This window comes from Calypte anna, chromosome 8 (genome assembly GCF_003957555.1).
Source record: "Calypte anna isolate BGI_N300 chromosome 8, bCalAnn1_v1.p, whole genome shotgun sequence".
Classification (NCBI taxonomy): domain Eukaryota; kingdom Metazoa; phylum Chordata; class Aves; order Apodiformes; family Trochilidae; genus Calypte; species Calypte anna.
Window position 1 is genome coordinate 21,358,894 of NC_044254.1, and position 11,527 is coordinate 21,370,420.

At 54.7% G+C, this 11,527-nt stretch overlaps 2 protein-coding genes across 4 annotated transcripts; one reads left to right on the top strand and one right to left on the bottom strand.

The window, feature by feature from the left end:
- Positions 1–49: 49 nt before the first annotated feature.
- Positions 50–5,158, bottom strand: MUTYH (mutY DNA glycosylase). 3 transcript variants are annotated; one of them, XM_030455470.1, is made up of 16 exons: positions 5,054–5,158; positions 4,719–4,852; positions 3,912–3,951; positions 3,693–3,766; positions 3,527–3,568; positions 3,379–3,450; positions 3,059–3,172; positions 2,715–2,812; positions 2,281–2,425; positions 1,952–2,027; positions 1,694–1,879; positions 1,411–1,556; positions 1,068–1,220; positions 879–929; positions 502–642; positions 50–409 (listed from the first exon to the last, which is right to left on the bottom strand). In XM_030455470.1, the coding sequence occupies exons 1-15, from the start codon at positions 5,151–5,153 to the stop codon at positions 544–546; spliced, it is 1,530 nt and encodes a 509-aa protein (XP_030311330.1). In that variant the 5' UTR covers positions 5,154–5,158; the 3' UTR covers positions 50–409; positions 502–543. The 3 variants fall into 3 exon arrangements, with proteins under 3 accessions (XP_030311330.1, XP_030311329.1, XP_030311331.1); XM_030455469.1 differs by having other exon boundaries at positions 50–642; XM_030455471.1 differs by lacking the exon at positions 5,054–5,158 and having other exon boundaries at positions 50–642; positions 4,759–4,843.
- Positions 5,159–5,552: 394 nt separating this feature from the next.
- TOE1 (target of EGR1, exonuclease) lies at positions 5,553–10,963 on the top strand. The gene is made up of 7 exons (XM_030455468.1): positions 5,553–5,693; positions 5,771–5,811; positions 5,978–6,074; positions 6,246–6,404; positions 6,730–6,989; positions 8,394–8,565; positions 10,030–10,963. The coding sequence occupies exons 1-7, from the start codon at positions 5,586–5,588 to the stop codon at positions 10,807–10,809; spliced, it is 1,617 nt and encodes a 538-aa protein (XP_030311328.1). The 5' UTR covers positions 5,553–5,585; the 3' UTR covers positions 10,810–10,963.
- Positions 10,964–11,527: the final 564 nt, after the last annotated feature.

Consider the following 11,527-nt stretch of genomic DNA (forward strand, 5'->3'; position numbering starts at 1 on the left):
ACTGCCTGACAGCTCCAGCTTAGCACAGTGCAAGAGGCAAGAAAGTAACTTAAAAAACCCAAACAGTTCAGATTTATTCTTAGAAAGCCCATGACTCAGGTTCAGTAAAAAACAAGTGTATAAAAAGGGCTGTTGGGGGTCAGGAAGGGTACGGAAGCATCTACAGTCACTGGCTGGTGGCCCAGGTGCAAGCACGGACCAGGGCACGTGGGTAGCTGGGGACAGACTATGGAAGTGACAGCCACAGTTCTCCTGCTCCTGGAGAAATACTCTGCTGTAAACCAGAGCAGTGGCTATACCAGACCAAACAATTCCAGGAGGGCCCCAGCCAAGAAGGAAAGGCTCTGGGTGACATCCAGGACCAGAGTGGCCACAATAAGGTGCAGTTCCCAGAAGGGAGCCATGGCCTCTGCAAGGAGGAGCAGGAGAATATGACAGGGCCATGGGGCAGGCATGCAGCAGTATGGGGGACACCATCCCCATGCCCTAGGCATGACTCACTGCAGCATGGGTCTCTGGTGGTCTCAGCTGTTGCAGGTGCTGTCACAGGGAGGTGGGTGTCTGGAGGAAGGCATGGAGGGAGAGCTGTGTCCCAGTGCTGCCTGCTCCCTGTGGCTTTGGACCACGCTTCCTCTTGGAGCCCTGTGGAACAGACACAGGAGCTATGCCAAAGCCCAGGATGCCCCATAGCCTCCAGGGACTGCCTTGGAGACAAGGGGGGACCCTTGTATCCTGGTATCACAGACATCCAGGGGCAAAGCCAGCAGATGCAGTCCTGCCCCAGGCTGGGGATGCTCCTGGGACCAACCCCACAGCCCAGGAGGGCTCCAGCAACCCAGAGCAGCTCCCAGGGCTGTACCCCCACCAGCAATGCCCACCTTGCCCAGGCTGCTCTCCTCCCCACGCTGCTTCTCACACGCTTTCAGCACCTGAAGGAAGTACAAGAAGGCAGAGTGGCTGAACTGCAGCTGGGTCCCAGAGCCAGGACAACCCACAAAGGCTGGGGGCATGGCTGTGACCCTGTGGAGACAGAGGGAAGTGAGTAAAGGCCCAGATTCCCCCAGTACCTTCTTCATGGCTGTGGACACAGCTGAGGCATAGAACTCCTTCTCTGTCACCCAACGGGACGGGGACAAGGCAGGGTCCAGGGTGATGTCTGCATCCAGGGGCAGGGAGTAGACCACATACGTTTGGTGGATATGAGAGAAGATGTGGACAACCTGCAAGAAGATGGGAATGGGCAGGCAGCAGGGGATGCCTGGCTTTCTCAGCTGGCTCACAAGTGCTATGAGTCTGCCAGGGCTCTGAGGAGCAAGGGAGGACTTGGGAGGGATGACAGCAGGAAAGGAGGACCCTCTTCCCCCCATGCTGTGTCCCCACAGCCAAGCACACCTCTGGCTCCAGGCTCACCTCTCCAATGAGCCGTAGGCTTCCCATTGCCACAGGCTGCCCTATCCAGGCTCGGAGGTGATCTGCCAGCACCTCCCTCTGCTCCTCTTCCTGCAGACCCTGGGCCAGTGGGAGGCTGGGGAACTCCCAGAGCCCAGCTAGGAGACCTGGGGAGGGGGCACAAAAGGGACATAAGCCAGCAAGAGGCACATTTAGAGACGACTGAGTCTCAACATATCCTACTCCCAGGTTGCACTGTCCCTCGTGCAGGTGCCTTTGCTGCCCTCCCACCCAGCCCCATTACCTGAGCTGGGTCTCTGCACGATGAGGTACTCTGGGGCCCCATGGCAGCCCCTTCGCTCCAGCACACACGTGGCTGTTCGTGCCACCCGTGGCTGCTTCTTCGCTGCTTTCCGGGGGAAGTTGGTCACCCCCAGGCTGCTGTCCCACGGCTCTGTGGCTGGGGGGCACAGAGGGCAGCCCCCAACACCTGCAAATGCTGTAACAGTCACCACATGGCCCAGACCCAGAGCCACCCACAGGGATCTCCCCAGGTGCTTACCACAGTCCTCAACATCAGGCACTGGGGCAGGTTTTCCAAACAGCTTCTGAGAGGCAACAGTTAGCTCCTTCTCCATCTGCAAAGGAGGACAGGAATGGGGATAGGATCATGTGCCAGCCCATCATGCCCCCATGCATGGTTGGCACCCAGTGAGGATGCAGCATGTGATGCCCAGCCAAGTACAGCTTGCAGCACTGGTCTGGGACAGGGATGGCTTGTAAGAAGCTCCAGAGGGGACCTGGGATGACCTCCTGCCACCCCCCTGGGACAACTGGCAGTCACCAGCTACCCACTGTTAGGGGGGAGACAAAATTTGGGGCCATACTTACCCTGTGCCGTGCTTGGCAGTGCTGCTTCACAGGGCACTCCCCACACAGTGGGGCCTTGGGCACACACACAGTTGCTCCCAGCTCCATCAGGGCTTGGTTAAAATCCCCAGGGCGGCTCCTATCTACCAGGGTATTGGCCATGTCCCTGGGAAAAATGGCAGTGAGTGACACAGGGCTCTGCAGGAACAAGGCCCCGAGACCTCCACCTGCCTCTTGCCTGCAAGAGGGGATGCTCCCAGGTAGGCAGAGGCAACACAGGTCCTTTTCTCTATCACTCCCAGCAGCACCAGATTCCCAAGAGCTCCTACACCCCAGGCCACTCTATCTTTGCAGGCTCAGCTCCCCCAGGATCCTGCCCTTGGCCACCAACAAGCACAGCCATGATTGCCACAGCTTGGAGTAGGGATGGAGTGTGAACAGATTCTTCCCCTTACCAGAGCCAGTCGATGACAGCTGGGCTGCTGGAGTCAGCACCGATGCACCGCAAGCGACACAGGACCCGGATCACGTTCCCATCCACCACACCAGTAGCCTGGGAGCAGGAGCTGGAGGTTACCCAGCTGGGAGGTGCCTGTGCCCTCCCAGGATGGAGGGGGATACACGTGCAGCTGACCCACAGGTCAAGCTGGGTGGTAGGAGACACCCCAATGCAAGGGAGAGTTGGTGGCAAGCACAGCCCTGGGGAGCCCCCAGCTCATCAGACCTGCCAGGAGTGGGGCTGTGACAGAGAGGGGATACCCTAACGTGTCCCTGCCAGCCACTGACATCCAGATCTCACCTGGCCATACGAGATGGACGCGATGGCTCCTGCTGTGTATCGGCCCACTCCCGGCAGCAGCTTCTGCAGATCCTCAGCTGTCCTGGGCATCTGGCCTGCCAGCTCAGACACCACCTGGCAGAGGGGAGACTGGGGTCAGGAGAGCAGCAAGGAACTGGGCGTGCAACCCATTTTAGCCGTAAGAAGACAGGTTCCCAGCCTCTGTATCCTGGTGCCAGCAGCACCCAGCCCCAGAGAGGCAGGGCAGGTGGGAGCCAGCACCCACCCAGGGGCCACAGAGGGCTTTGGAAACACCTCCCACACCCCTGCACCAAGGGCACCTTCCTTGCTGCCTCCTGCAGACGCTTCCCTCGGGAGTAGTAGCCAAGTCCTGCCCACAGCTCATTCACCTCCTGCTCCAAGAGACACGGCAGTGTTAGATGAAGATCCACAAGGACAGGGAGAGCACCTGGCCACAGCTGTGCTCACCTCCAGGGATGCCTGTGACAGAGCCTGAAGCGTCGGCCACTTCTGTGGTACAGAAGGAAAAGGACAAGCCAGGGACAATCAGAGCTGTGCTCTGCAGCCAGGGAACTGCCACAGGCAGTGAAGAAGGTCTCCAAAAGGGGAGGACAGGACTCTGAAGAGCAGTCACCTGCATCCAGCGGTTGTAGTAGTCGATCACTGTAGCCACCTGTGTCTGCTGGAGCATGATCTCAGACACCCACACTGCAGGGAGCAGGGCAGGATCAGAGCAGAGGCACCAACACCACCCACACCTTGTGCCGTGGCCACTTTAAAGCTGGCTACAGACACCACTCCTAGGACCCATGTGGGGTCCCATGTGTGCTCGGGTGCAGTCCCTGCTCCTCACCTGCGTACGCCCGCCTGTTGGAATCTGGCTCAGTTGCAGCCTGAAAGAGAAGATGATAGAGTGAAGGAACCAGGGTGACACAGGACCACTCCACACTGGGGACTTGCTTATGAAATTTGTTCTTGTGGTGTGTTCTGCATGGGAGTCTGCATAGGAATGTTTCCCTCAACTGCTCAGAAGTTCTGAATTTGGGTTAAATCAAGCAGCACCAAGGCACCTTCTTCCTGATGAAGTACAAGAGACATCATGTATCTTCCACCTAAAAACTTTAGCTCAAAGGTTCAAAAATCCCACCAGAGGTGTCCCAGCCCTGATCCTGCTGCAGAGAAGTGATCACAGGCACATGTAAATCCTACAGAAGGGCCATGCATTTCCAAGCACCATCCCAACAGATGTTGCTATAAAGCTGACAACCACCCCAGCCCCCCAGCCATCCTCTGACCTCTCATTGCCAGGCCCTACCCTGAGCAGGCAGGAGCCCTGATGAAACATTCACATAAAGCAAATGCACAGAAAATGTTTTCCTTGCAGCACTCATTACTGCTGGGTGCCACGGAGGCAGGAACAGGAAAGTTCTCCAGGCTGGAGGTGATGTTTGTGGTTTCACCCCGAGCCCTGCCTTACCACTGGTATCCCGGGACCAGCTACACACCACCCACCTCGGAACCACCTGGGAACCACGCTCCCATTTCCATCACCCTTTTCCATGAACCGAGAGATTAATCGAATAGGACAAGACACCCTGGTGACCTCGGCGGCACTTCCCCAAGGCAGAGGGACTGGTTCCCCACCACAGCCTCCCCTTACCAGCCTCCGCCAGGGAAGGTCCCGCTTGCATTCATCGTACCAAGCCAGCAGGTTCCTGCGCAACGCCTCCACCTCAGCCGGGTCGCTGAAGAGATGCCGGGCGGGCGGCGGAGCAGCCGCGGGAGCCGGGGCCCCTGCGGAAGAGCGGCGAGGGGTCAGCACAGAAGATGGTGAAGGGCTGCGAGATCTGCAGCATCACGGGAGCCCAAAAAACCCGATGCCGGACGGGCAAGCACCGAGCCTTTCGAGGCTACAGCAAGCACCGGCAGCTCTCCGGTGCCTCTCCGGTACCCCTCTGCCCCCCACCCCGACCCAGCCTTCCCACTACCGGCCACCTCGATGGAGCGACGCGCCCTTCCTGCTCTGCCCCGCTGGAACCGACCTCCCGCCGCCCCTCCGAAGGCCCCGGGCAGCCGCCGCCCGCAGCTGCCTCATGGCGGGGCCGGGGCCGGCTGAGACTTTCCCGGGAAAATGTTTCCCTCCCCGCGCCCCGCCCCTCGGGGAGGCTCCGCCCACCTTCCTCACGTGAGCCAATCGGAGCGAGGTGGAGGCGCTGGCGTTCCGGGAGGGGGCGGGGCCTGCAGGCGCGTCTAAGCCAATCAGCGCTGTCTCTGCCCCTTGTCCCGCCTGTCGTGCTGGAAGGACCTCAAGGGGTGCCGGAGCTAAATGCCCCTTCAGTTAAAAACCAAGTTCCAGAGGAAAGCGGGTTTCTGGAAAAGGAAAAAAAATGCTTCTGGCGGTTACAGGAGACAGAACGCCCGCGGGAACCATCGGCGCCGGGCGCGGGGGCGGGCGGGGCTCTCAGTGGCAGCGGGCAGCCGCAGGGCAGCCCCGTGAGCGGAGGCCCCGTTAGCGGCGGGGTCGGCCATGGCGCGGCCGGTGCCGGTGGTGGACGTGCAGAGCGACAACTTCGCGGAGCTGTGGCCCTCCATGCTGCTGGCGCTGCGCTCCGCAACCTTCGTGGCTGTGGACACGGTGAGGCGGGGCGGGGGGCGGCGGCAACGGCGGCGAGCGGCGGGGCGGCCGGGCCCGCTGACGGTGTCTCTCCGCAGGAGCTGAGCGGCCTCGGCGCCAGGAAGTCGCTGCTGAGCCCGTGAGTGCCGTGCGGGGTCGGGCGGGGGGTGGAGGTGGCTCAGCCGGACTTACCGGCTGCGAGTGCTCCGGAGCCCGTCCCGCCGGTACCGGTTGCCCGGTCCCTGGGGTGGGCGGTGTGACTGGGCGGGACTGGAGCCGTCAGCTCCCGTTGTTCTGCCGCCCAGGTGCATCGAAGAGCGGTACAAGGCCGTCTGCAGCGCGGCCCGGACCCGCTCGGTCCTGTCCCTCGGCGTCGCCTGTTTCAAGCAGCTCCCAGAGCAGGTACGTGCCGGGGTCACCGGGTCGCGGTTCCCTCTTGTTCCCGCCTTCCTAGGGAGTACCGGGACTCCACTGGGAGGCAGCAGATCCGTGCCCCGTGGATTCGCCGCCGGCTCTTTCGGCAGCTCCCGTTAGTGGGTGCCCCGTGACGCTCTGCCCACTCTCCCCCCGCAGTCCGAGCACACCTACCTGTGCCAGATCTACAACCTGACACTCCTCTGCACCGAGGATTACGTGGTGGAGCCCCAGTCGGTGCAGTTCCTGGTGCAGCACGGCTTTGACTTCAACAAGCAGTACTCCCAGGGGATCCCCTACCACAAGGGCAACGACAAGGTATAAAAGAACTCACTCACCCTCAGACACCTCAGCTGCTCCTGCTCCGGGCCTCTGTGGCGGTTCCTGGCTTCCCATGGTCCTGGTGTCTCTCTCACACAGATGTTGAGGGGCACAGGCTCATGCTGGGGTCTGGAGTGCAGCATCATCCCTGTCACCCCCCTGCTGGTTTATACCCCTTGTTGCATTCACTTTTGAAAATATTTTGGCATCTGTTTGCTCAGAGCAAGTCTGAGCTGGGGGCAGTGCTGTGCTACAGCAGACACTGAGGACTTCTCAGGATGATGGGAAGTCGAGGCTTGGTGATTAATCCTTCTTCTTGCAGGGCAATGAGAACCAGAGCCGGAGTGTTCGGACTTTTTTTCTGGAGCTTATACGAGCAAAGAAGCCACTCATCCTCCATAATGGCCTGATCGATCTGGTCTTTCTCTACCAGTGCTTCTATGCTCACCTCCCAGACAACCTTGGCACTTTCACAGCTGACCTCTCGGAAATGTTTCCAGCAGGAATTTATGACACCAAATACGCTTCAGAGTTTGAGACTCGCTTTGTAGCATCCTACCTGGAGTATGCTTACAAGAAGTGGTAAGCAGCACGCTGGTATTTAAAGTTTACAGGAAAAAAGGCAGAGTTGGCATCAGTGTTTTGGGTTTTTTTAGGCAAGGGGAATGGATCTTTGTAGTATTTTGATGAGTGAAGAAAGATGCTTTTCAGGTCTCTCTGCCACACATTCTATTTTTAGCTGCTGAGTGCATAAAGGTGCGTTTGTAGTACTACATATCTGTGCAGTGGGCAGCTGCTGAAAGAATATTTCAGTCTTTGGCTGGCAGCAGTTTTGATCTGAGAGTGACCTGATCTAACTGAAAAATAACTGATTTGCTGCATGGCCCTGGTCCAGCAGAGCCACAAGGCCATGGCAGGAACCCCAGCAGGAGAGAGACCCTTAAAACTCAGCTGGAGAGCAAGCAAAACCAGCAAGTTACAACTTAGTTTTGTAAAGGATGGTGCAGTTAAAGGGTGGGTGCTCCCTGTTCCTCCCTGATACTGACCAGCTTTGTCACACATCCTGCAGGTGACACTTGTGGACAGCCACAACTCCCATTACTTTCCTTCCAAGCAAAGGTTGTGCTCATGCTCCAGGGTGTCCTGTCTTGCTCTCTGCCCTGGCTCCTTGTGGATATCTTCCAGGCACACATACGTTAGAAGCTGAGATGTCTGCTGGCTTCATGTGTCACTTTGGCTCCTCATTCTGCACTCCCCACACAATCTAAACAAGGTCCTGGCAGTACAGCCCCTTGAGTCTCCATGAAACTGGAGTCACACTCTGTGCAGAGAAGAAATGGTATTTTTAGTGACTGGTTTATATCAGGAAATGCCATTTTGACAGGTCTGAAAACATTCAAGATGGCATTCCTCAAACATGAGAATGCTTTGTTTTGACAGGATGAAAATAGTTTTTAAACCAACCTCTTACATGTTTTAATCCACAGTTCTAGTTACATGGAGCCTTCCAAAAGTTTGGGGTTTTTTAGCCAGCTGTTGGGACAAAACACTTATTTTCTCACAAGATGGAAGACGTTTCCTTACTGTCTTAAGGTCTGATCTGTCTGGGTGGTGGCTGCTGGATGCTCTATAACCTCATTTTGGGGCATTTCATTTGGGGCATTCCATTAATATTATGAGGACTAAGACATAACAGCCTTAATATATAAAACCCAGCTATATGTATCCTTCTCCCATTGTTAACCAGAGACACTGTTGTCCCTGTTAACATAAGAGAAACCAACCTGTAAGTCGGCACAGAAGCAACTACTTACTAAAGTTGTTCTCCCAAGACTGAATTTCCTTCCAGCAGGCTGCTGAGCTGGATAGAGCTCAAGAGCAGGAAACTGGTGCAATTGAGACTTGGTGGAGAGCAGCATATTTGCACCAGCTCCACACCATGGTACCTTCAGTAAATTAACCTCAGTGTCTGTACTCTTGTTCCAGCAAGCGAGAGAACTTGAAGCTGAAGGACTCCAGCAGCCAGCACCTCACCATTGAGTTCTGCAACTACCCTGCCAACGTGTCCTGTTACATCGACTATCGGCACTGCTCCCTGGAACAAGAAAGTCACAGTGTGGAAGGGGAAAATAAGGTGCCTGTCTGTGAGAAATTTTCGGTAAGTGACATGAATCCAGAGAAGGAAGTGGTAAGAGACCACTTGGGAGCTTCCTCTTGCTTGCTTCTTACAGTACAAGGGGGATTTTAGAATCATAGAATGGCTACGGTTGGAAGGGACTGTAAAGATCATCTGGTTCCAACCCCCCTGCATGGGCAGGGACACCTCCCACTAGACCAGGTTGCTCAGGGCCCCATCCAACCTGGCCCTGAATACTTCAGAGAGAGAGCAGCCCCGACTTCCTTGGGCAACCTCTTCCAGTGTCTCACCACCCTGAAATTAAATTTCTTCCTAATGTCTAACCTAAATCTCCTGTCTCCAAGTTTGAAACCATTTCCCCTTCAGCTCTCACTACACACCTGTGTAAAAAGCCCTACCCCAGCTTTCTTGTAGGCCCCCTTCAGATATTGGAAGGTTGCTATAAGGTCACCTTGGAGCCTCCTTTTCTGACAGTAAGGCCAACAGCATATTCTGTTTGGAGGTGGTGAATTCCACAGGTTACATTAGACATGGAGATACAGAAAGAGATTATATGGCCCTAACTAGGGGGATGGTATGAGATGCAGTACCCATTGCTGTCTTGGGAGGCTAAAAGTTCTAAATTATTTGTGTTGTCCTTGCTGTAAGTTCTATATTAGTTGTCTGTTACTTCTATCTTGTTCTCTGAGCAAGAAATGCTGCCTCTTCCCTCCCCCATATCCTGATTAGGTATAGAAAAAACCCATTACTTGTTTGCAGCTTCTGGGACTGTGGTACAGTGTGATTCACAACATTTCAGGTCCTGGTGCTGCTGCAGGAGTAAACAAAGAGCCCTTCTGATCAGATAATAACTGGTTTCAGATGCTTCAGGGAGGAAAGGAGCTTTTCCAGATGTTGCACATTACTGTCACAGAACAACCAGCATGGGTCAGGGAAACCTCTGAGGTTTCTCATCCAACCACCCAACTCAGTGTTGCTTAGAGCTGCCTTGTTTGGCGAATTTTGAAAATCTCTTAAGGACAGAGATTACAACTTCCCCCAAGCCACCATTCCATAGTGTGACCACTCATAGTGGAAAATGTTTTCCTCTGTATCTAGTCAGAATTTCCCCTGACTTGTCACCATTTCATTCCCCCTGCTCACCTCAGGGTTCATCTCCATCTTTCTGAGAACCACTGCTTTAGGTATCTGCAGAGATAAGGAGCAACTTGAGATATCCCCATACCTTTAGCCTTGTCCTCTCCAAACCCACTTTCCTTGACCTCTCCTCATACATTGTATGCTGTGTCTCAACAGTCCCCTGCTGTGCTCACAGCTGGTCAGTGCCTTTCTTGAGTGTTGTGGAGCTGTAAGGGGACACAGTGCTCCCAGCACAGCCTCAACAAAGCCTTCATCTGAGGGCAGTAATTAGCTCTGGTCCATGTTATGGTGAAAAACTGCTAAACCAGGAGGCTGGTGGCTACAGACTTCTTTCTTCCTCCCTAGGCCTATGGCTGGTGTCCAAAAGGGGTGAAGTGTCCACAGTCTCATAACATTGACCTTATAATTGATGAGGATGACAAGCATTGGGAGGAAAAGCGGAAGAAACGGAAACACAAATGGAAACGTCGGAAGAACACAGAAGAGGCTACGAAAGCACTTGAACAGGAAAACTCAGGGAAAGAGATGGAGACAGCTCAGAATGGGGAGGAGGGACCACCACGAAAACAGAGCTGCTACAAGCCTGCAGCTGCTACAGAGCTGGCAGGGATCATACCCAGCAGTGAGGGCAGGTCACGGGAGAAGAACTCCATGGATATGGAACCAGAGGTCGGCTCAGACACCACTGCACAGCAGGAAGAGAATCTGGAGAGCATGGAAGGAATTGCTGCCCACACAGAAGCAGCTATGAGCCCTTCAGCCAGGGGTAATGCCTCTGACAGTGATCAAGTGGAGGGAAAGTCAGAGGTTCCTGCTAGAAGCCTCCCAGAGACTGATGCAGCATGTGCTGCAGGAAAGGAAAAGGAGAGCCACGGCCCACCCTCACAGGGGGGCACACACCGAGCTGGCTTTGACGCATTCATGACTGGCTACATCATGGCTTATGTCTGGATGCTCAAAAAAGGAAAAAACACAGACACTGGCACAGGGCCCTGGTTGCCAGACTGCCACAATAAACTGTACCTCAGTGGGAAATCAGTGCCACTTCAGATAGTGAAGAGCTTGTTTTCTAAATCTTCCAAAGCTCACAGCCAGAAGATGAAGTTGGCCTGGGCCAGTGGATAGAACTAGAGGACTCCTTCCTGAAAGGCAGTTTTTTTCACCACCCCCCTCAAGTTTTAATGTTCTTCATTCCATCAAGAACTGACTAGAAGGGGAGCAGGTTTCTTACTTGTTTTTGGTTTTCACTTCTGACAGATTAAATTGCTCTCAATTTAAGTTCCTTCTGTTGTTCCTTCTGTGCAGGCAGGGTTGAGGTTGGAGAGGAAGGGGGAAAATGCACCTCTCCAACTGCACCCAGCTCTGCAAGTTTCAGGTGAGTGCTCTATACTCATAAAATGAGGTTTGAAAAAACAGCCTAGGGTTGCCTTTCTGGAAAGACCATGTGCTAGCTACTTTGGCATGCAGAGGGTGGTAATCACTTGATAACAAGAGGAGACAGAGGTCAGAGATTCCCACTTCAGTGTTTTAGCACGTTAGAGCCCCAGACTGCTCCCAGGTCTCAGCTTTATCCTTACTGCATCTGCAGCCTTACTGCCTGCTGCAACTTGACCTAATGGCTTAGGGTGGGACAAACATTTTCAAAACAAACATGTGCTAAGGCTCAAAACTTACCTACAAAAATGCATCCAAAAGCTTCAACAAGCTGGCTAGCTCCCCAGGCAACACACACATTTTTATGTATGTTTAGTCAAGAGTTATTGCTTCCAGTCACTGCTGGTAGGGTAGTTCCCTACAGCCCCCATAATTATTTCCTGCATTTTAAGGAAGAAAAAAAAAAGTA

Excerpts from the sequence above, each read along its gene's own strand:
- MUTYH (XM_030455470.1), bottom strand. The coding sequence starts at position 5,153 with ATGAGGCAGCTGCGGGCGGCGGCTGCCCGGGGCCTTCGGAGGGGCGGC. Across the intron at positions 2,813-3,058 it reads CGTCCATCTCGTATGGCCAG|GCTACTGGTGTGGTGGATGG; the intron begins GTGAGATCTGGA and ends TCCTGCTCCCAG. Across the intron at positions 643-878 it reads AGGAGAGCAGCCTGGGCAAG|GGCTCCAAGAGGAAGCGTGG; the intron begins GTGGGCATTGCT and ends TCTGTTCCACAG.
- TOE1 (XM_030455468.1), top strand. The coding sequence starts at position 5,586 with ATGGCGCGGCCGGTGCCGGTGGTGGACGTGCAGAGCGACAACTTCGCG. Across the intron at positions 5,694-5,770 it reads CCTTCGTGGCTGTGGACACG|GAGCTGAGCGGCCTCGGCGC; the intron begins GTGAGGCGGGGC and ends GTCTCTCCGCAG. Across the intron at positions 6,075-6,245 it reads TCAAGCAGCTCCCAGAGCAG|TCCGAGCACACCTACCTGTG; the intron begins GTACGTGCCGGG and ends CTCCCCCCGCAG.